This window comes from Anser brachyrhynchus (assembly GCF_964034855.1).
Source record: "Anser brachyrhynchus genome assembly, chromosome: 4".
Classification (NCBI taxonomy): domain Eukaryota; kingdom Metazoa; phylum Chordata; class Aves; order Anseriformes; family Anatidae; genus Anser; species Anser brachyrhynchus.
The window spans coordinates 27,760,437-27,783,359 of NC_137698.1; the positions used below are offsets into that span (position 1 = coordinate 27,760,437).

The 22,923-nt window shown below is 35.9% G+C and overlaps 1 protein-coding gene and 1 long non-coding RNA gene across 2 annotated transcripts; one reads left to right on the forward strand and one right to left on the reverse strand.

The window, feature by feature from the left end:
* Window positions 1-90: 90 nt before the first annotated feature.
* Window positions 91-17,924, reverse strand: ANXA10 (annexin A10). The gene is made up of 12 exons (XM_080589056.1): window positions 17,725-17,924; window positions 16,151-16,235; window positions 14,249-14,343; window positions 11,972-12,085; window positions 10,685-10,775; window positions 9,992-10,071; window positions 7,416-7,469; window positions 7,203-7,296; window positions 5,672-5,767; window positions 4,965-5,023; window positions 2,733-2,855; window positions 91-1,923 (listed from the first exon to the last, which is right to left on the reverse strand). The coding sequence occupies exons 1-12, from the start codon at window positions 17,797-17,799 to the stop codon at window positions 1,855-1,857; spliced, it is 1,035 nt and encodes a 344-aa protein (XP_080445182.1). The 5' UTR covers window positions 17,800-17,924; the 3' UTR covers window positions 91-1,854.
* Window positions 17,925-20,240: 2,316 nt separating this feature from the next.
* LOC308194673 lies at window positions 20,241-22,405 on the forward strand. Its single transcript, XR_013950798.1, has 2 exons — window positions 20,241-21,127; window positions 21,381-22,405. It is a non-coding gene; the product is annotated as an uncharacterized lncRNA (long non-coding RNA).
* The last annotated feature ends 518 nt before the right edge of the window (window positions 22,406-22,923 follow it).

Consider the following 22,923-nt stretch of genomic DNA (forward strand, 5'->3'; position numbering starts at 1 on the left):
AGAACGGGGCGCGGCTGCCGGGGGGCTAGCCGTGGGCGGGGCGGAGGGAGCCGGGGCGCCTGGCGGGCCCTAGCGCCGCCGCCGCCATTTTGTGGGCGCTCTCCTCAGCGGAGCCCCGGCTGTGGGCGCTGAGGGGAGGCCGATATGCGGGGCACACCGCGTGAGGGAGAGGTTGGCACTTGTGAGGTGTTCCTACTCCTCCCTGCAAGTATGCGGAGTTAAAGCGGTGTTAGAGCTCCGCAGCGGTGAGACATGACTGTTATTAACTACCTGCGACTACAGTTCCAAAACCAGAGTGTAACTTAAGTTTAGGGCAAAACCATAGTATAAGTTTGGAGTGATAACATATAGGCATAGCGTACATCTCTGTCTTGTTCTAGGACTTAGTTAACTTTCCTCATAGGTCCTTTCCACCTAGAGTTCTGGCTCAACAATTTTCTACTTCAAAAATTTTGAGTTCTGTCAACTCAAGAGGGACCCAACTAAAATTTCAAATTTATTGTAAGCTGGCAGTTTTGTAGCCTAAAGTCAGTATTTGTAAAAAAACAAGGTACACTAAAAATACATTATTTTCCGAGGGGAAAGACGTAGGTGCAAACAGCATGAAAACAAACATATTTATATACTTTCATAGCAGTGCTTTATTCAGTCATACTGAGCCAGACTGGCAGAAAGTCACAGTACCTGTTTTAAATCAAAGGTTTATGTCAAGCCGGAAACTTTGAAATGCAGGCAAAAAAAATGAAACAAAACAGCACAATGACTTTAGTGTAATATTACCTCATTTACGCTTGCTTATAAATCCCTTACGTAAGAGACTGACAAGAGATACAAATAGGCTAGAAGGTACAGTTGATAGACTGAATAGGCTCAAAATATTTTAGGAAGTGTTATGTTTTCCTTTGGGATGATGACTTGAGACAGGGCTCTGCCACCTTTATTCACTTCAGTATGAGTTGTCACAAAATGTTCTCAAACTACGTTTGCTGGGGTTCAGGAGCACTGTATCTTTGAACCTCGTTTGGAGGTGAAGTGTTACCCATTATTAGCCAGCTCACGAATTACACCATAAGAGACACCCTAGGAATACCTCAGCACCCCGAATATCCATATTCAATTAATGATTTAAATGACAGTGATGCAAATGGAATTGCAAAATGGAATCATTCGGCATGCTGAGTCAGTTTGCAGAAGGCCATGCCATGTTTCCTCTTCCAGTGATCTTCAGTGCATGGCACTAAATCAAGAATACTTGGTTCTAAGTTTTTTTTAGTTTCAAACAGAAAAAGGGAAATGCATTAAGTATGTGTGCTAAATGAAAAAGAATACAAAAGTATTCTTCAGTGAGTGACTGATAATAGACTGGGACAGATGCTTAGCTTGAAAGCAGCTAAAACTACTGTTTGAGAGCATAAAATCTGAGCTTTAAGAAGAGGGGGAAAAAACATTTAAAGGAGGAAATCTGTCTGCTAAAAGTAAACAAAGTAAAATGTTTTTTCTCTCCAAAATAGCAGTGAGTAGGTTCTTCGGCATCTATTGTCTAAGGTATGGGATGTTGCAAGTCTAAATGATAAATATATGCTTACATAAAGTTCTTTTACTAGTTCTTCCATTAATTTACATTTAATTATAGTAACAGAAATATTAGGCAGAAATAGAGAGAAAGCTGTGTTCCTGACAATGTTTGTTTACATATTTTTTCCGGCTCAAGAAAGATTTAAAATTAACAAATGTATAGCACTGATTTTTCTATTATATTGTGTAGATTAAGTATCTCTTACAGTGTGTTGTGTACAGCTTCAATTTCCATTTAAAATAGATTTATACAGCCTTCAAAATCCATCATCTTCTTCATTAATAGTCTTCAGCATCACCAGCACAGATAGCAAGTAAAGCACTCTCATAGTGCCCTGAAGCAAAATGCTGCAAGAGAAAAAATTCTGACTGTACTTATTTTTTCTTCTGTTTGTGTGTGACCAAGACTAGAGTGAAGTGTGACAAAGACTAGAGTGAAGTTATAATGTTTTCTAAAATATTACAGTGTTTTTATAAGGATTCCGGGCCAAGATTTTTTAATTTCACATAACTCAGGCTTTGGTTGCTTGGGCACCTACAAGCAATCCACCTTTGAAAAGTCCAATCAATTCAGTTTAATGCTTCTCAAGTTCAATACCAAAAAATCACGAGCAACTTCTTACAGCTACTGCACATCTTACAATTGGAGTTTAGCAACAAGGAAAATGCAAAGCATCTTAGCAAGAGTCATTTTTGTACAATTCAGCAGTCTGAAAAGGTATGATTTACGGTATGAAGCAAGAGTACAAGAGGAAAAGTTTTTCTGAAGGACGACACCTGAACTCCCAGGATAAGACCAGAAAAGGATAACAACAGTCTGGTATTAGTGTAACCTTGCAGGACAGTGCAAAAGAAGATGGTATCGATTAGTGTAAGAAATCTTTCATGCAAGATATTCCTCAGAATATCCTGCCCTGTTTTATTTCCCCCTCTTGCTACTGGGGAGGGTGAGAGTGAGTTGAGAATCCACTGCTTATTTGCCAAGGTCAGCCTGAGGCACTGAAAAGATGTGTTAAGGATATGAAACATTACTTTTATTTATTTATTTATTTATTTAAATCTATCGTAGTGAATAGAGATTAACCCTCAGTACTTTTCCAGCAGGGCTCTGCACACGCTGCCTGTGCTGAATATATGCAAAGTGTGTAAAAACTTACTTTAATATCATGAAAGAGTGACTTGCCATATTTCTCTTTGTATCGTTGGCGTATATTCATCAAGTCAATTTCACTCCTGGCAATGAGAATCCTTATGACTGTCTTATTGTGGAATCCAAACTCCTGAAAAGAAAAGAAGATGTGAGGAAACTTGGCAATTGGACAGTATGTGTTTGCCTATCTGTACATGATAATACAAATTTTTAATGCATAAGCTGATGAATTAGACCACCCATAAAAATATTCTAGATTTTAGAGTTTAGGCTTTGAAAGGTTTTGTTCTACAGAGTTCACATGCATGAATAATAGAATTCATATTAGTGAATAACAGAGATTCCCCACATATAAGTGTGTCTTAACTATGCACTGAACCTCTTAAAAAGAAAAAACATGAACTTTAGCCAGTTGTCATAGGTAATAGGTTTTGTAGTTAGCTGTTGTGACTTCATTATGGAGTTCAGTCAACCTATATTAAAGCCAATAATCTGTTTCACAACAGCTGCTCCCCAGTGTGAATTCAGTGAGATTTTTTAACCACTGATTTAGAACTTAGCTTGTATTCAGCTGTGTTATATTTTAATTGTTTCTAAACAAATTTTCACGTTGTGGTCATATGGAGAATGGAGACATCTAGTGGCAATAAAAGTAATCAAAATTAATTTGTGGGTCCTGTTTACCAATTTAGATTGTGTAGAGCCAAATGGGTACTTTTATTGTCTAGCTATTCATATTGAAATCTTGTTCCCCAAAAGGCAAGTAATAAGTGATGTTAAAATAGCTGTGTATGGAGAATTTGATACACACTTGCTGGATAGATTAAAATCTTTCCTATAAACCACTACGGACTATGATTTCAAGCATTAGAATCCTGTGTGGGTTTTTTTTATGTTGTACTGTAATGGATGTGTAAAAAGCTTTTGGTGTAATCTGGGCATAGCTTGAAATTTGAAATTTGAAATTCTTGCATTTCTTCCAAGAATTATCCATGTTCATTAAAAAAGTTTGTGAAAACAGAGAAAGATACTAATTAAAACAAGATGCAGATGTTTATTCTTAGTCCTTCAAAACTTTTTCAAGTTATCTGAATGCATTACACACATTATCTGAATATAATACTGAAGAAAACTATCTGCATGATATTTTTTAAATTTTAAAATGAGATTTTAATCTGAAAAGTAGTCTTGATACAGGACCTTTGAGAAACATTACTTTTTCTGTTAGCTGGTATTTCCTGGTACTTTTGGCAACACTTCTTGGCATGTGCCAGAATCCTCTTTTGATCACTCAAAATACAGCCTCTTCCTCTCTGCCTGCAGGATTTTCCTTGGTTCTTTGCTGCCACAGGTCTGATCAAAAGAGCTGACAGCAGTAGCAGCAGCATCTGGAAGAGGGTACTTGGGGCCCTGTTGAAATGTTGCTCAATAGTTTTGCTCGATGGTACTGGCTTGAATCCCATCTTTGCCATCCATGTTCTAAAATGATTCGTAACATTTTACCCATGGCCTGTTTTTACCACCGTCGTCTGAAGATAATATTTAAAAGACTATGCTTAAAAGGTTACATTTTATTTTTTTTATATAACATAATGTCTCATTATTTCCACTAATGACTGCCTCATTATTTTCACTGATGAATGAAAACCAAATGGAAATATCTTCAGTGACCTCTTGTAGGAATTGTTTGTAGGTGTTTCTTTGCATTGGCCTACGTTTCATCTTGGCACTCATTTTGTTTAGTGTGTTAGTACTTACACACAAAGATAGAAGAATCTGCATGTATACATAGAGGCCCACAAGAAAATATGGCAATTTGTTTTCTTGTAACAGTAATTTGTAATTTAGTTACTTGTGATACTTATTAAATCTCTAGAGCCAAAAATAGCATAGTATGAAAAGTGCATATCCAGTTCTGCACAGCAGGTGGAGATACAGTCCAGAGAAAATAAAAGCTTTCAGTTAAAAACAAAAAAAAAAAAAAGAAGAAAAGAAAAAGGCATTTACCACACATATCTTTGTAAAAAAATCTAAATATTTAACCTACTACTGTTACTGTTAAATCCTAACTGTTGTGTAGGCACTACTGCTACGAAATTTATCTAGGTACCAAAAGTTTTAAAACACACGATCACACTGTAAAGATTGAACAGATTGATTTGTAAGTATTTGTTTAAGAGTAAACAAGCAAACAAAAAATAGGGAAGCTGCTCTTTATCATACATGGAAGACTACTTACGTGAATTGCATTGTAAAGCCTATAAGCAAAGTAGGAAGGCTTGTCACGAACACAGAGAACTAGGAGAGAAATTACAACAGGTAAATATAAGATTATTATAAAATCATTTCTGTTGGCCTGGGTAGTGCTACCTATGACTCAGCTTAAACTTATGCTACCAGTTTTCACAAACATGATTACATTTATCGGTTAAGTCAAAGTCTGGTACTTATTTTGCATGGGTACTCATTACTTTTGCATAGGAGGGCTTATTAAATACCAGTGGATACTCTCATATGATATTGGCATAGAAATATTATGAACCTTATTCTATAAATGCAAAACAAAGGCACATAAAGCTTAATGCTTGTTTGTATACCAGTGAAACTCCTGACAAATTTCACCAATGATTTAATGTATGTGCAATCAGTTGCTAATGCATCTATCGTCGATCACACAAAATTTATTATCATATCAAGAACAGTTATTAGTTCTGCTCAGTCAGAATCTCGTGCTGCATATACACATTTTTAGTTTTACACAAATATGGAACAGTAATTCTGTTCAAATACCCTTTTCTAATTATCTCTGAAACTTCTAATTACACAGCATAGGAGAGTAAAGTGGAGAAAAACATCAGAAAAAGAAAAGTGTTGTTCTATCTAATATGTCATATTAGATATTTATTAAGAGATTACTGCTATTATAAAATAATATTTTTATGTTACCTATTGCAACCAGCAATTCTTGAAAGTATCCATCATAACATTCATTAATGGCATCTACCAAGTCTTGCCCAGAGATATTTTGGAACTCCTGAAAAACTTGGGGAAAAAATCTTCCTTTATTATTGTTCATTAACAGCGATCAACTTCCCTTTTTTCCTCCTTCACCCCAGTATTATAACTCTTGACTTTATTTTTTTTTCTCCATTTATTTTCAATGTTTCATTAAGTTTATATACCCCAAGTAAGGCAATCTAAATGAGTAGCCTGAAACCTGGCTTCCAGGACACTCTCTCCTTAGATTTTCCAGATAGGTTTAAAATGAATGCACACCAAACCCTATTTTTCAACAGGGAGCTCTATTAAATTCTCTACCAACCTGTGCTTACGAAACTTGTAAGAATTTTGTGTCAGTAAGATATCTTCCATGCTCATCTTGGCTAAAACTGGCCAAAGGTCCAAAGATTATGAGAAGCACATGATATATAGAACTTGTCAGTATCCAGACATGTACACTCTTTGGATAATGCAAGCACGTGGACTTACAGATACAAATATACAGGGTGTGCGTACATGAGCTTTAGGAGAGCAGGAGAACTTTCAGCTCACTGCCCACTACAGAACTTAAGGAGAACTACATCTCATAGTCTTCAAATCTCTTGGACACAGAGCATAGCCAGATGTGTTATGTTGCATTAATACCACCATCACCAGCCTTACAGAAGTCACGATAGAGGAATTCTTTGTTTGCTCCATGACAGCAAAGTAGTTCTAAGCTGCTGTTGTAAGCTGGCATAAGAAATAGGGCTAGGTGCACAACGACAAACTTGTCACCAAGCGGACTTTTTTCCATTGCAGAGCAAAAGACATCTCAAACTTGTCACCAAACAGATGTCTCTTTTCTATAATGGAAGTTTTTTTCAATCTGTAATTTTGTCTGACTATATAGTTTTAAATAAAATTTCCCAGTATGTTCCTGTGTTTGTGTATCCTCATTATGAGAGCAGATGTGGATCTTGCAAGTTCACCCATCAAAAACTTCTTCGAAACTTCTGTGGAAATGCTTCAACACTGCAATGTGTTTTGACATACAAACATTTTTTGAGAATACTCCGACTGGCTCTCCCGAGGTGGGTCTCCCAAAGTGTTCTCACTCATAGCTAAGAGCTACTTAGGAAAAACAAGAAAAATAGATAGAAAAAATCTGCCTCCTCATGCTGTGTTGTTTGCACAGAGTGCAGCCCTAGCCTATTGTCTTTCTTTGGCCATGCATTCTTGTCTCTTTTATTAGGCATTCTGATGTCTATCTGTTGTATCTACAGCTGTCTGCAGGCATCAGGAAAGTTCCATTTTGCATTACTTCCAAAATCCCATTAACGTCAGTGGGATTCTGAGAGCTCCAAGAGCTCAAACTTAGGTTTCAGGCTAGTACTCTGCTGCACACTGAGCTTCCTGGTATGTAAACCATGCTTTTATTAGCAAGTCAGATTTTTCCTTTCCACTGTGTGTTCAAGCAGCTGAACTGCTGGATTACCCATCCACAACTGCTGGTAACTCTTGTTGCAGAGAATCATTTGCAGTATGTTTTTGTGTTCGCCTGTTTTCCGCTGACATGCTTCCCATAGAATCTATTATGCCAGAAAAAATGAAAAAATGCAGAAGATTTTAAGTCAGTCCTAAATCACTTTTCAACATTTGCATTTGTTCTTTTTTTATGTTTGAGAAGCCCACATGTGACTGTATTTACCATTGCATCCTGAGCAGCTGAAGAAGGATCTGCATATCCTTCCATCCTTGTTCCCTGAGGAAAAAAAAAATAAATCATTTTATTCAAAAGTTTAATCCTAAATGTAGGAAGATGATGTTTTCTCTATATGATGCTGTGATGTGATTCTTGAGATACCACACACAGATTTTTACACTGTCAGTGTATTAAAGAGTTGAATTTGCAACCATAGAAAATATCTTCAAGTTGTTATTTTATGTCTTCATTTCTTGTAAGCAGAGGAACTCCGGAATGACAGTCTTATGAGAGGAAAAAAACGTGGAAGTGGATAAACTGTCCCCATAAATATCCCATTTTTAGTTTGATTTTAAGTAAGACTTTACCTTACTACCCCCATGCCAGTGCTATGAATGTTACATTGCTTACAATAATATGTAACTGCGAGGGGAAAACAAGTATAAAAGTAGCATTTGCCATTCACTGCTTATTTCTTATCAATAGGCATATTGCCAGAAGAAGAATTTCTCAGTTTTTTTCTCCCTGCACAAACTGTAGGAGCAAACACATCAAATAATGGCAATTTTTGTCTGCTTATAATAATTGTCTAAGTAAGAATAGGAAATTGTTTGACAACTCGTAGAATGACTGATTTGTAGTTCTTTCCTGTTAAAAATGTTAATTTGTATTTTAATGAAATTGTAATAATTTCACACAACAAAGAGTGGAATTCCTAGTAACGGGATAAATTACTTGAAGGAAATCATGCTGGAATGACTGCATGAAGTTACATACATGCAGGGAAAAAAGACAGGCAAGTGAACAATAACATAAGAGAAATATTACCCTACATGAGTCAAATGCCCACTTTCCCCAGTAACATTTAATAGTGACTACTCTTGGCATAGTTTTGCTGGAGAATCCCATAATATGTGTAATTATTTTTTAAATTATAGAAAATGATCATATTTCAATTCATACCCAAAGAGAATTAGAATTAAAATCTTCTCTTTGTATCATGCAATAATTTAAATTAACCTGAAATTGTAACTCTGTTAATTTGTTTAGGAAGAACTGACTATTCCAGAACCATTTCCTTCTGGAGGATTTTGCTGCAATACACTGACTGATGGCTGATTTCTGTAAATTCTAATGTGCCTCAGTGTGGATATCAGAACTGTAATTACGACACTATAGCAGTTGAGTCGTTTGCTCTCTACGTGTGAAGCATATTGACTTCTGTTTGCAATTAGATGTGTGTGTCATCAGTCCCAGGATTTAACAGAAATCAAAGCAACGGGCTTTGGAAAGAAAACAATGCATTGGAAAAGTTGCTATAGAATAATCTTTAAGTTGGATAGTACTAGAATGAAAAAGGATATTCTTCACTGAAAATATCACTGACTTTTAATATAAGACCATATCCAGACATGGATGAGTCAATTAATAAATATAAAATACACAGTATAGGTTAGTAAAGCTGTAATTTCCTGCAACTGTTCCTTATCTTGAAACAAATAACCATTAGATCTTATTTACAAAGTTGCCGATATCAGGCCTCTTCATGAATATCTGTGGTTTAACAAAGACTAATAATTTAGTCTGAGATAATTTATTTTAAATTTATTCTCTTGACAAGTAAAAATTTCCCATGGTTTTAGTAAAGGTGAGAAGTGAGGTTGCCTAATCTGTAGCTCTTCATTTTTTAAGCATGGAAGACTTTTCATTATTAGAGGGAAAAGTACTCCAATGTTAGAAAATATTGCCTGTTTTTAGCTTCTACCTTTGAAACATCAGCTTTTTATCTCTGTACCTCAGTGAAGCCTACTGTCATTTCAAATCTTAGTAAGAAGTGTTCTCCCCAAACAGACAAACACATAGAGAAATACAGATATACCTTATGTATGCTGTTATTTGCTGACATTTGTTTTGCCATTATTTGTTTTTCTGGTTTACAATACATTTTAAAGATACTGAGCATGGTGACTTCAATGAGAACAGGAGATCACGATCTCACAAGGATGAACAGCTTTGCAGCATAAAACTGCAAACTGGTAATACCGCAAATGTTGGTGTGTGATAGTGAGAATTCTTGTGCCTGCATGTACACATACTATGTTTTAGTATGTGCAGTAGTACAAAGAACGTAATGTTTAAAACAGGGAACTGCATAATACATTCTTTCATAGGCCAGTGTGGATATATCTCCATTTTTGCAAAATGCCTAGGCTGGATGATGAAACATATTCTGACAACAGAGAAAACAGAGTTTTACTTTCATATACAAAAGAGATTTTCATTTTTAGACTCATTTTGAGATGAGACAGATGGACCAGAAGGTCAGCAGCTGAATATCCAGGGACTTACTAATAAAATATGCTGTTGACTTTTGCCTCCATCTGAAAACCAAAGTCAAAGTCGAAGTAAATGAAGTAATGCCAGTTCTCTTCCTCATCTGCTCTTTCCCCTCTCTTTTTCAGAAGTGTATCCCTGTTGAGCTAACTTGAGCTGCAGTCACTTTAGTATTTAAGGCTTCTCAAATAGTATCAAAAGTTGCTCTGATTTTTAATAAATATGCCATGCTGTTTGTTTTACAGTACCTGAGCAAGGTTCATAAGCGTGTCTCTGAAGTGACCTGAAGTCTCAGAATCGATATCTTGTTGAAGATCGTTATTATATTCTAGGTTAAAACAAAAATGTGTAATCTAAATCAAAAATGAACATGCTCTGAATATTACTAATGAGGATTAGCAAACAAAGGATAAATAAATGGGCTGCAAATACGTGCCCATTTTCTAAGGTGATAATTGCACAAGAACCCATGCAGGCTCCACATGGACCTAACCACAGAGGGGCTCTGCCCTGCCTGGGGGCCTCAGCCACTGCCCTGGCAGCCCTGCCACTGCTGCTGCTGTCTGATGGTGGGATACTGGGAAACGCCCCCTCAGAGAAGGTGAGTTCAGATTTCAGCCTGAGAAAGCACTTTCTGAGAAAAACTGTTCGTGTGCTTCTTTTGAAAAAGTGTGCCCAAAGTTTCTGAAAATCTCCAAATGTGGCTGCCAGGTATTTCAAACGCAATAGGCAGCAATGAATCTCAAAAATACTGTGTCATATTTTGAATTTTAAACATTTTGCTTTACCTTTTAAAATATAGTTATGAGGAGGGAGAGGGAAGAAGGGAACCAGTTAGCATTGAAAAGTCATTCTTGTAGTTCAGTTCCGTCCCTCATGCTAATATATCCAGGCTAATACACATATTACAGCTGCTACTGTACACTTGTAAAATACGTTACGCATTAAGTAGGCTTCTTTCATCTGGAATATCTCCATATTTGATCTTGAGGCTAATATGTCAATTAGACAGTTTTCTTCTGTGTCTACTCCCTATGTAGAAAGACGTAAATATGAAAAGATCTCATTAGAAACCACAGCTTTCAGAAAACAGCAATGCATATATTAGATGTAATAAAAGAATAGCAGTTTCTGCTGGAGCAGGGTATGGTACACCTCTGCAAGCTCTACCTTTTTAAATAGAAATTGACTTTAAATTAATAGTAGAACCTTGTACTGCAAATATACTCCTACTTACTCTGAATTTCAGCACGTATGCTAATAAGTAAGTGGGGAAGGAAGCAAGGCTATTGTTGACAGAAACATAATGGGAAGAATTTTAGAGCTTGAGTAAGAATTCAGGATTTGCTGAAAGAAATCGGATGCAAAGACTGAGCATACATGCGCAGCAAGTGTTCAGGCAAGCTGAAGTGAGTATGAACACCAGTACTGTGTGGTGCTTCTGTCTTTAAGGAACACTGGCTCAGATCCTGGGAAGAAAAGGATTATTTATTTTTATTTTTATTTTTATTTTTATTTTTATTTTTATTTTTATTTTTATTTTTATTTTTATTTTTATTTTTATTTTTATTTTTATTTTTATTTATTTTTATTTTTATTTTTATTTTTATTTTTATTTTTATTTTTTATTTTTATTTTTATTTTTATTTTTATTTTTTCTTGAAAATGTGCAATCGGTTCAGTTTGAGTGGAGTGATCATTGCTTTGTCACAGGGTAGTTTTAAGTGTTTATTTAAATACACGCTTTGCCAAGGAAGTATTGGTCTCTTCAGAGGTAAAGCCTTAGTTTATGGCACTGGGGCCAGGACATGGGATAAAACTGGTGGGTGCTGCTACCTTGTCCTTTCCCAAAATACCCACCCAAATAAAATACAGGAACCTCTATGTGGAATAATTTCATAGCCAGTATTTAATGCAGCTATTCAAATGAATTTTGTAAGTAACATACAAGAACGCTTGCAAGATCAGGGCCTTATATTTCCCCGTAAAACTATATCTTCAGTTACCCAGTTTACCACAGGTGTATTTGTTGCATGACTAGGATATAATTTTTGCTGTTTTCAGCATACCAATAAATAAACTTCCCCTAGCTCTCATATCCTAGTGTACTGTGAAGTACCTTTCCAGCTGTTTATCAACCATTTAAATATATAAAACATCAATTAAACTTATGTTCAGTAATATAATTGGTGACCATGTGTCTGAGTAATTCTTAATTAGAGATGTACCTTCAAGGCATGCCAGAGCTCATGGGCATCATAGGAGGCAGGTGGATACATCAGGCCAACCATGACTTCTTTGAAGTGATGAGAGAGATTCTCTTTTAGGTCTGTTATCAAATCCTTGAAAAGAAAAAAAATGCATTAACAGGATTATTTCAACAGTCACACTTCACAAAGACAGCTTAAAAATATTAGCACTTTTCTTTGTAAATGAATGAACTGTCCAAGACAAATGAAGGTGAACTGTCTGAGATGAATTCTAGAGAAAATTATGTAACAAAAATCTTTTTAAAAATAGTTCCTACTCCTTTTAGTACATGTGAGATGGCAGTAGACACACAAGCAAGGAGACCATACAGGCTGGTTGATTTTTGCTTTATTAGAATACAGAAGAAAATTCAGGGGTTAAAGTGCAACTACTATTTAATGGCTTGGAAACCTGAGTACCGCAGTAGAGCATCTGCAGCTTCCCTTGGCATAGTCCCTGTGTGAATCTGTGGGAGCTAAGCCCATGGAAGTCAAATCCCATAACATGCAGGCGGTTTCTTTTACTTTTTTTCAGGGTTATTCACTATGTGACTAATTTAAGAAATCATCCTTATTGCTCCCTGTGCATAAAAATATCTGCTTTGGATTACTTACTGAAAGGTTCTGTGCTTCAATTTATGTATATATTATATTCAAAATGAATTCACAACTTCTGGCAGATGCTGGATAAATAAAAAGGAAGCTGTCCTCCTCCCCCAGCTGTGTCTCAGTACTCACTTGCCAGTAAGTTGACTAATGGATGAGAGTTTCCTTCCCACTGTCCCCTTTCCCAGTAGCATCCTTCAAAACACTGAGAATGACAAAAGCCTGACTATTATACAATTGCTGATTCTGATTAAGAGGAACCTTATGCAGTTTTTACTCTTTTCCTTTTTTTTTTTTTTTAATTTTAATTTTTATTTTTTTCCCACTGGGCAGCTCTCAGATAGGCTCTGACCTAAGTCTGAAATTAAAGGAGTATCAGAAATGGTTCCTATGATATAAACTGTTGTTGTACAGGTGTGTACATTGGTTTTGATATATATCTGTGTGTTATGAAATTAGTAGCTAGAGTAGCAGTGAAGGAGGATGCTTACACATTAAAAATTGGATTTATGATGAAGAAACACAGAGTCTTCACTGAATGCACATTAGATGCATTTGAGAACCACTAACTCACACATGGAATAGAAATTAATTCATTAAGATATTTCACTTATGACAACATGCCTGTGGGAAAATGGGTTCATAATACAAATGGGTACTAATTAAAAAGTACCCCTGCAATCAGAACTAAGGAAAGTTAAGTATAAAAAATAAGAAAAGACAACTCTAATTTGTCATGATCAATATTTCCTAATTGTTTTTGCTGAATTTTAAAGGCTGTGTATGTCTGAATCATGGAGCTGGTTCTGTTTTTTTTACAAGGTATATTCTGTAGTCAGTGATAATCTTTTAGTTACCGATAGTAGATCTGGAAATGGGATCAAGGTATCTATCTCTTTTTGTACATTTGAGAACTTGCATTGTTCTTCTGATGGGCTTTTTGTATGTTTTAATAACACAAACCTTTAACTGTTCAGTAGTCCAAACATTAAAAAAGACCTTGTTTTAAATATGATAAATTTAGATACAATACATTAAAAATTTTGAAACACCTTTCAAAGAATCATAGATTTAACATTAAGTGGCTCAGACAAGTACTATGCTTACTGTCTGGGTAGGGTTGCATGGTGTAAGGTCTGAGAATGTCTGTGCTTGAGTTGAGAACACTAATCAGTGAGTGCGTAAAAATCCAGCTCCCTGTAACTGGTGGTATGGTGGTTTTTTGGTGTTTCAACCCAAATAGAATATTCTTTTATTATGTTTCTAAAGACTTGGAAAAAGTATTGCAGAAAATATGTTCTCCCCACAACATGTTATGTTTCCCCCAAACCAGAGGAAGGATTAAGTCTTTCCAAAAATTCTTGCTTGGTCATCAAAGGAACAGAATGAGCTATAGAAGGAACTTTGCGTGTCCTTTTTTTTTTTTATTTATTTATTTTTTCCTAATTGTGTGGCAGAAATTCTGCTGTATAAATGACATTTTGAAAACTTCAGAGGTAGTGATAGTTAGGGAAGGGGAACTGTGTGCCAGTCTGTTGGCGCCAGCCAGCTGTCCGCCAGGTTTTTGACTCCAGTGACTGACCTGAGAGAAGGACTGACCGACTGCACTGGAGACAGAAGTAAGGAAAGTACAGAGTGGATCTGTCATACCCTGCCATACATGTCTCTGTATGCCTCAGCAATCATAAGCCGCTGTGAATTGCAGCGCTGCGTTAGGATGTCAATCAACACATCTTTTTCACAACCTGAAAGAGAAACATGACACAGACTCTAAATTAACAAAGTGTTATTTACTTAGGCTTGTGATTGTTCATGTTTTGTTCAAAAACATTAACCTAATTTCTTGAAAAAAATAGACCAACAGATTAATATCCCACTGGTATTTACCAAATCAATGATATTTGCTTTGCTTATGTACCTTTCACTTGCTGGCATAATACCAGCAAATAGTGGAGTCTATGTTATTACGAGATGCATCACCATCTCTCTCAAGCAAAATGGATTTGAAAGCATCAATAAAACAGATAACAGCTTTCATCTGTTCAGAACTAGGCATATGAGAAGAATTTGTGGCTGAGCCTGGGAAGTCATACTTTTATGCCCTCTTGATATTGATTAAATTGTCATTTCAGGATTAGGGACCTCTTCAATGGGAATGACAAATTCAGACCATTTGTTGAAAAACTGGAAGATATGTTCAGAGGAACTATAAAAGATAAATGATGAAGTTTTAAGGAATATTTTATTTTAAAAATCAATTTCTGAGTGCATTTTGTTGAATGTTGCCTATGCTTTTTTTGCTTGGTCACTATACCTTAGAGCTAAACTTTCATAACTCATCAGTATTAGCTGCTTAGGAAAAGAAGATAATGATTAACATATTCTGAAAATTATTTTGTCATTTTATTATGAATATTTAAATGCCTAAATAACTTCGCTCGTTTTTGTAATACCACTGGTATCAGTGGAATAACGTGACTAATCCTCCTTACAAGAATGAATGTTGTATGCAAAACCTGGGGCCAAAGGTGTCAGTGCCTGTAAAGACTATGGAGACTTAAACTATTATAAGCTGAACATCATATTTTGCCAGTTCTCTTTGAAACTAGAACTTTGTTCTATGTACTTTGCTAGGTAAATTAAAGTAGGGTTAGTGCATATGTATTTACAATAGGAAATGACGAGAATCATCTTTATACTGTCATGTTAGCAACATTGCATTAAAAGTGCTATTTGAAGTCTAGCAAAATGTTTAAATAAAACTTCACCTGTAGTGAACTTAATCAAAAAAAGCTAATTCTTGTTGTTCTTAGTAATATCCATTACAGCGTTTCATTAGTCATCGAGACTGAATTCTCCACTTTTCCTTTAAACAAACTGCAAACAGAATGCAGGATTTGGTGCTGTACAACCTTGTGAAAATCCTGAGAGATATAAAAATTGTGATACATGCAAAATCTTAATTTGAGGAAAATGTTTCACATGATAGTGCAAAAAAAAATCTTTCAGATCCTCAGCAATACCAACTTTGTTCAACAGGAAACCAGAAAAAATCAGAGGAAAGGAACAGAGGAAAATGCAGAGGAATAGCAGTGAAAAACACTTCTTTTTCATCCATAGAATGAAAGCAAAAATTGCTCCAGAGGAAAAGGTAGTCAATACTTTAAAAATGTCTTCTCCATTTATTTTTATTTCTTGATTACTACTATTTAAAAGATATAACAGTTTCTGTTAATAGCTAATTGTTGAAGTTACAATTAAAAATTTCTGATTTTGTCATTCACTGTAGTGACATAACATAAAATTCTATTTTTCTGAAGGAAAGCATTCACTACTATAAGTGTTGGTATATGTTTTAGTTTAATCTTAATCATATCTGAGTTCCTGCAAACACATAACTTATTTGGACAGCACCAGTGAGTCTTACTGTGATACCTTTTGAGAATCAACACATATGTGGTGATGCTTTTAATACTCTGAGTATATATACATATATATATATTTGCCTTATTCTGAAATAACAGATGTGTTAGAATCAGTCAAGATACTTACTAATTCCCTGTAGGGCTCCTCCTAGCACCTGAGCATCCATAATAGGGTTAAAATTTGGAGCAGGAAAAATTGTTCCTTGTGTCTGCTAAAGGAGAAAGAAGCCTTTAGTTGAGGTGTTTTACATCTTTAACTGAATATATAATTCTGGTAAAAACCAACAATCATAAGGTTAAACAGTCTTTGCTTTATGTGGAAGAGTATGCTAAGTTTTAAATTTATGAAATGGAATTTGCAGTAAACCCTAGGAAGGCTGTATAAGTTAGGCCTGAAAAATAAGGTTTTAATATAACTAATGTATTTTTCTCAATAAGATGTAACAGCAATGTTGTCTTTCTCTATTTCCTAAACTTTTTCTGAAAATATTCTTTCATCTTTCAAAGTTAATTTGTGATATCCCTGATAGTCTTCAATATCTATTTCTCTTGATACTTCTAATTTGAAAGGACTAATGAGAAAATAATGAATGAGATGTTATGAGATGTTAGGTTGCTTAAAAAGCTAATAATTTTTTAAAGAAATTATGTTACTGCTAAGTGTGAGATATCTTTCTGGTTTGCCACGTAGAAGGCAACACCATTTTTCTAGTTGCTTTTTAACTGATTAAATTATCCTCAGTTCATTCTCAGTGATACTTTGTTTCATACATTCTTATTCTTTTTATGAAATTCATGAATAGTAAATGGAACTGATGTACTCATTTTGATAGAATCACAGATCTAGGAGTATACAGAGGAAAATAACTGAGGTTGAAAGCTGCTTAGCTCTGTCCCTCGGTTAACCTCGTTAGTTCCTCTGAGGACACTACCTGCCTTTTCAGACTTACCCGGTATGAAGATTATCTTTTATGATGATTCCTGTTCTCAGTCAGTACACCTGATTAAAATAACCCTTTTAACATGAAATTTCCATGTCAGTGGAGAGTGGGATATAATTTACAAATGCAAATGGTATTTCTATACAAATACCTAGAATTGGGAGGAACACTAATTACTTTAATTAATTTTTCTTTTTTTTGTTTGCTCTTCATACACTTGAAAGCCTTTTGTATATGGTGCCTTCAGTAGTAATGACATACACATACTGGTTTTGTGTATGGCCACTAATGACGTGCTTTCCTGGCTTGCAATTTTAGCAAAGGAATTAAAAAGCAACAAGCAAGAAGTAGGTATGTTTGAAGAGAAGGAAGATAACATATTTTGATCTGTTTGATGATTACTTCAAACCTACCAAGCAAAAGTAGAGGCAAACAAATTGTCAGTGGCTAAGTGAGGAAAAGAATGTATGGTCAGAAATTTAAGATTTTTAAAGGAGTTACTTTACACACAAAAAAGAAAGTACTTGCTGACAGAAATATCTTTCTGCAGTTTGGTCATCATTTTAGGTACAAGGCCCTACTTTTATAACTGAACATAAAATACATACTACCATTTTACTCATTAAAAACTATCAGGAAAAATATGAGAGAAAATTCTTTGCAGATAGGGAGAGAAACACTGACCATAGAGATGACAATGAGACCATGCCAATTTTTATTAGGTGATACATAATGTACCTAAACTGAATTGCGGACTCACCCACAAGCCATCTTCCACCCCATCTTCCCCTTTCAATGTGGGAATTGTCTGTGTGTCCTGAGCCTCACTGGTCATGTAATATATCTGTTGGTTATGATTAGCCTCAGCAATTAAGTGAGTATTTATGTCCTCGTGACTTCCTATTTTCTTTTAGTACACATGCTCTTCAGATGTTGTCCACCAGAAGTCTCTGAGGCACGTGCCACTGGCAGCAGTGTGGAATTTGAGTTCTGTTTGGCCAGAATGGTACATGAGGTGCTAGTTGTGGTGATTATTTCTCCCCTTTCCTTGCTAGCATGCCAAATAGTGCAGAGCATCAAAGACTGCTGTTCCAGGAGACACAAATGCATGAACTCTGTGGCTGATAGTAAGGTAGCTGGACAAGCCACCCTGAAGCTTACTGATAAACAAAATCACTATGGAAAGAAGTGCTGCTGGAAGATACTGTTAGAATGCAGGATCAAAAATGTATATTGATGTATGCTCTGAGATAGGAAAATGAAATTTAACTTTCTGCCTCTGTAATTCATGCCTTTCAAAATGTCTGAGCTACTAAAATAGCTCATCAATCTTGAGAGGAAAAACAAAATAAGTCCAAAACCAAACTGTTATCAAATATTATGTTAGGGTTGCCAAAACAGAAAATGTTTTGATGGGAATAATAATAGAGAATGATAGGATGTAAATGGATCTTGAGTTACACATACAAGACTTAAAGACTTTTAGGATAGACTTTAAACCAAAGATAGAAAGTGTAAGCATATCTGGCATTCAGTTTAGTGCTCTATGAACCTGTCACAGCCCTTGCTGGTCAGAAGGATGGTGGGGAGAGAAAATCTTGGGGATGTACGTATTTAATCAAATTGAATTTAAAGTAGCAATGCTAGCTCTTCATCTCTGCAACAGCTGTGAACAGGTTTAATTCCCAGAAGTATTAGTTATCTCTAAGTATTTCCTTTCACAATTTCAGGTTTGTGGTTTCACAAAGTGAACCACTAAGTCACTTTTAGTCTTTTCAGCACTTACGATATTTGCACTAGAATCACAAATAATTAACTAAATGAATGCTTTAACTGTGGATTCCTGCATAGTCCTTGGAACTAAAATTTTGAATATGTATCTTTATTCATGAATCAGTCAAAAACAAAAAGGCCTTACATGAATGAGTATTTGCAAGAATATAATGAAGGGATTCATCATAGCAAAAGCAAAACCAGTTTTGAATACACAGATTTGCAGACTCGTAAGTTTTTGACCAAAGAAATCAACACAGCTCTTGCAATTTATCTTTCAGGCAAAATAATGGATACTTGAATGGGCTCAGTTCCCTTGTGGCTCAGTGGAGCTGCTGAATGCTTCTTTTAGAAAGTATTCACCACCTCATTGCTTTAGGTTCACCATCAGCAGATAAAACATGATCTAGTAAACTCCCTAGATTAGATCTAGCAAGGATCTAATTAATGACATAATGCTTTTAAATAGAATCAAATTAAATATGAAGGTTCCCTTTGAGGGGAAGAACCTTCATCCTTGTATTTACTTTTAAACAAATTAAAATTGAATAAAATTTTTCCTGTAGCATACACATAGTAATTGGCTTTGTCATTCATCCCCCACAAGACATTTGTGCCAGTGTTATTTTTGATGAGGATTTCCAATGTCCCTTGGATTTGGATCTTCTGAGTGGTTTCTCAGCAGACTCAGCACTCTGTCAATATATAAGAGTTCTCTGAAGTGAGCTCTAGGTTTTACATCATATGCACAGGATCCTTGGAAGGAATTTCTGCATTGCTAATTGATGTCTCCTTGTTGGCGCAGCTCACAGAGTTACTGCTGCAATGTAACTTTATGAAAATACCCTGCTATTTTGTGGTGTATACCCAATCTAACCTTTAGGAAGATTTATTCTATCACAACCTATGTCAGTTCTATTCTGCAACCACTTTCATAATTTCAGTCTTTGACAAGCCTGTGGAGTTGTTCCTGGTTCATTTTATGCATTTAGTTGCACAACCTTCAGGAGTATATCACTTAATAAACTTGATTCCACCTGTTTTCGTTGAATTTTTGATGTATGGTCACCAACAGGTCAGAGCCAAACCTTTACAGCTAGCTTTGGTGATCTGGGGTCTGAGTTCAATACGTTTCGGCAGTGAGAACCTACCACTTACTGTGTGCTGCAACCATTCGTTTTCTGTCCTGTAGCAAAGAATTCCAGAGATCTGTGTGATATTTACCGTGGAAAGCAGAGCCTAGGAAATTTACTGGCAGACAGTTTAGTAGAGACAGGGATTGCTTCTTCAACCATACAGACCTGTCTGTGCCTCTCTGAAGTAAATCCCGCACAGACCATCTGTACCCTTTTCAGAGAGGACAGGGCATAGCACAGTACTGCAGAGGCGATAGTGGCAGTACTATCCTGTGGGGACAAGATGCTACGTGACAGGTGAGAAGGTAAAAAAAAAAAAATCTTGCTTTGAAAGCAACACAGAAATCCAAGAGGTTGCTTTTCTGAGAAACTGACTCTTCTAATGTCCTCTGGTGCAGTGTTATGGGGAAAGTGTAAACATGGAAGAGATAGTGCAGCTTTAAGTTGTTGAGCAAGACTGAATGATCGCAGTAATCTGCACTAAGAGAGAAGCCAGGAGGTTGTGGCAGGCACTGTGTTTTGTAAAGGTTTGCTACAATCTTGTAGTTGTTTAGAAGTGCATGTAGTTACAACATTCTTTCGCTCAACTTTCCTGAATAAAATGAAAAAATACACCAAAACAGTGATCACTGTTGGGAAAGCTGGGGCTCTATTCCCATAGTCTAGGGCCCAGGACGCAAAATTGTACTTCCCAGCTAAGTTATTATCCAAGGTTTGCATGTCTAAATGTGCCTAGGAAACACATGTATAGCTGCAGTGTTCATCACTGCACAAACTGAAAGGGCAGATCAATAGAAGCATTTGGTTACTGGATGAAATTAGTACAGATTGAATGTTGTTCAGAGAGCAGGCAACCACAGGGCAGTAAATTGTCCATTTCCATTACCTTTGGTTAGAGAATTTCTACGGTCCTGTTTTGCAGTAGGCCATTTTTAGGGTTGATTAAACACCTGAGTGTAATTGCATGTGCTGCTGTTTTACTTCAGTCATTTTTATTGAAGTCAGCTGTGACTGACCAATAAACCCCTGTAATGGAAGAAGGCTCAGTAGAGATAGGTATGAGTGATGTGCTTATGAAGCTCAGTGTTTGTGGCAGAGAGTGTTAGGGACTGGTAATAGGAATCATGGGGGTATTGAACAGTGCAGTGCAATTGCTGTATTTTGCTAAATGTTACTTCCATTTGTATTGTTTTCAGTATATTTTGTGTGACTCCAAATTAAAACTCCTGTGTAACATCAATTATCATTGAATAGGTAGGTTGATATTAAATGTTGTACTCTCCACGTGTGGAATATCTGAAAAAAGATGGTCGGAGGCTGTTGGACTCTGACAGAAAGTTTTGAGTCTATGGCCATTTCTGTTATGTTTGCACGTCTCTTTTTTCTGCAACTTCTGAAAAGCACAGGGAAATTAATAATATGATCTCATTATTTTTCTTCTGTATACCTTAAGATGGTCACTACAGGGATGTTGAGTTTTTCTCACTTAATGCTTATTTTTTAAAAGGTACTTAATTCTTCCAAATGTCCATGAGAAGATCCTGAACATCTAGTGAAACTTATCTGAAAGAGAGAAGTCTACCTACATACAGAAGAAATAAACCTTAAATGCCCTCCAGTGAATGAAATGTCCAACAGGATTCAGAGTAATTCAAGCAACAGCTCCCCATCGATCAGGATGAATTATTAGGAGGGACATAGCACTGGTACCATCATCAGATTCCAGCAGCTTTGAGGCGGCAATCACATTACAATAACTCCTTCTGCAGATTAGTTGAAAATATTTTACAGGAGCAGAGAGCACATCATAAATCAAATGAATAAAAATCACTACAGCTCCCTCTGCAAAACAGAAAACATGAGGTGGCAACTACTGTGAGACAGAGCATCAAGAATTACTATGGCTGATCACCTAAAAAACATGACAAACCAAAACAAATAAATAATCTGTGCTTTTATCAGAAGCCATCCTAGATAGAAACAAGGTAAAAAACTACTGATGTGCCCAGCAAGAGCAGTATTAACCCTCAACAAAAATCACTACAAAGCATGTTGTGGACCTTGAGCACTGGGTTGTTATAAAGACAAAAGAATTCAGAGGCGAACAGGATCAGCTGAACGGTGGATTAAGACACACACACACACAAAAGGCTATGCTTATGCTGATAACACCTTTCCTTTTCTTAAAAAATAGTTTGACAAAGGTGTTATTGTTTATAATTCAGCACTTCTAAGTTATAATCTATAATGCTAAAAACTAGATTCTAGCTTTTCATCTGCAGAATAAGTTTGTTTTGTTAAAAGTAGGCTCTTCCCAAGTTAAACTTTTCCGGTCATTACTCTAATGTTAATTCAGCTTCAATCTGCTGAAATTGGCTTTATCAGTGAAATTTTAGACGTGGAAAATCTAGTAAAATACACAAATGCTCTTATATGTCCTTAATCATTAAGCTGTTTCTAGATTCAAACCAGATATTAAGGAATCTAGGACTATTTCCATTATCTTGAAGGAATGCAGACCAGGATCTTAGTGCTTTCTCCAGCTCTGGGTTTAATATATCTGAGTTTCTCTCTGTAGGAAAATCCCAGTTTAATTATGTATTTGTAACCAGCTACTGTATACTTAAACTAAAGTTCAAGGAAGTATTATGTCTCCAGACTAAAACCAAGTATGCTATGTGGCTGCTGTCTTCAAATAAAAGTGACTCAGAGGTTCACTGGAGTACAAAAGAACTCATTAACATAGGTGCTGAAATACAAAACTGCTAAAGTCAGGAAAGAGGGCAAAACGTGGGACATAGAAAAAAAAAAAGATCTAAAATTCATGCTCACACTAACTTTGTAATACTGAATTTCACACTTAAAATTAATATTATGTTGTTATTTCCTGTGAACAAAAATTGTATTTCATGGCAAAGTTCAATCTGCAGCAGTGAAAGTTGTATTGCAGTTTTCATGGTGATGTCAAAGGAGAAGTTAGAGGTACTTTCACTGAATTTGATTTCTCTAAATACAATGCTCTGGACTCACCCACACAAGTATCTATAGAA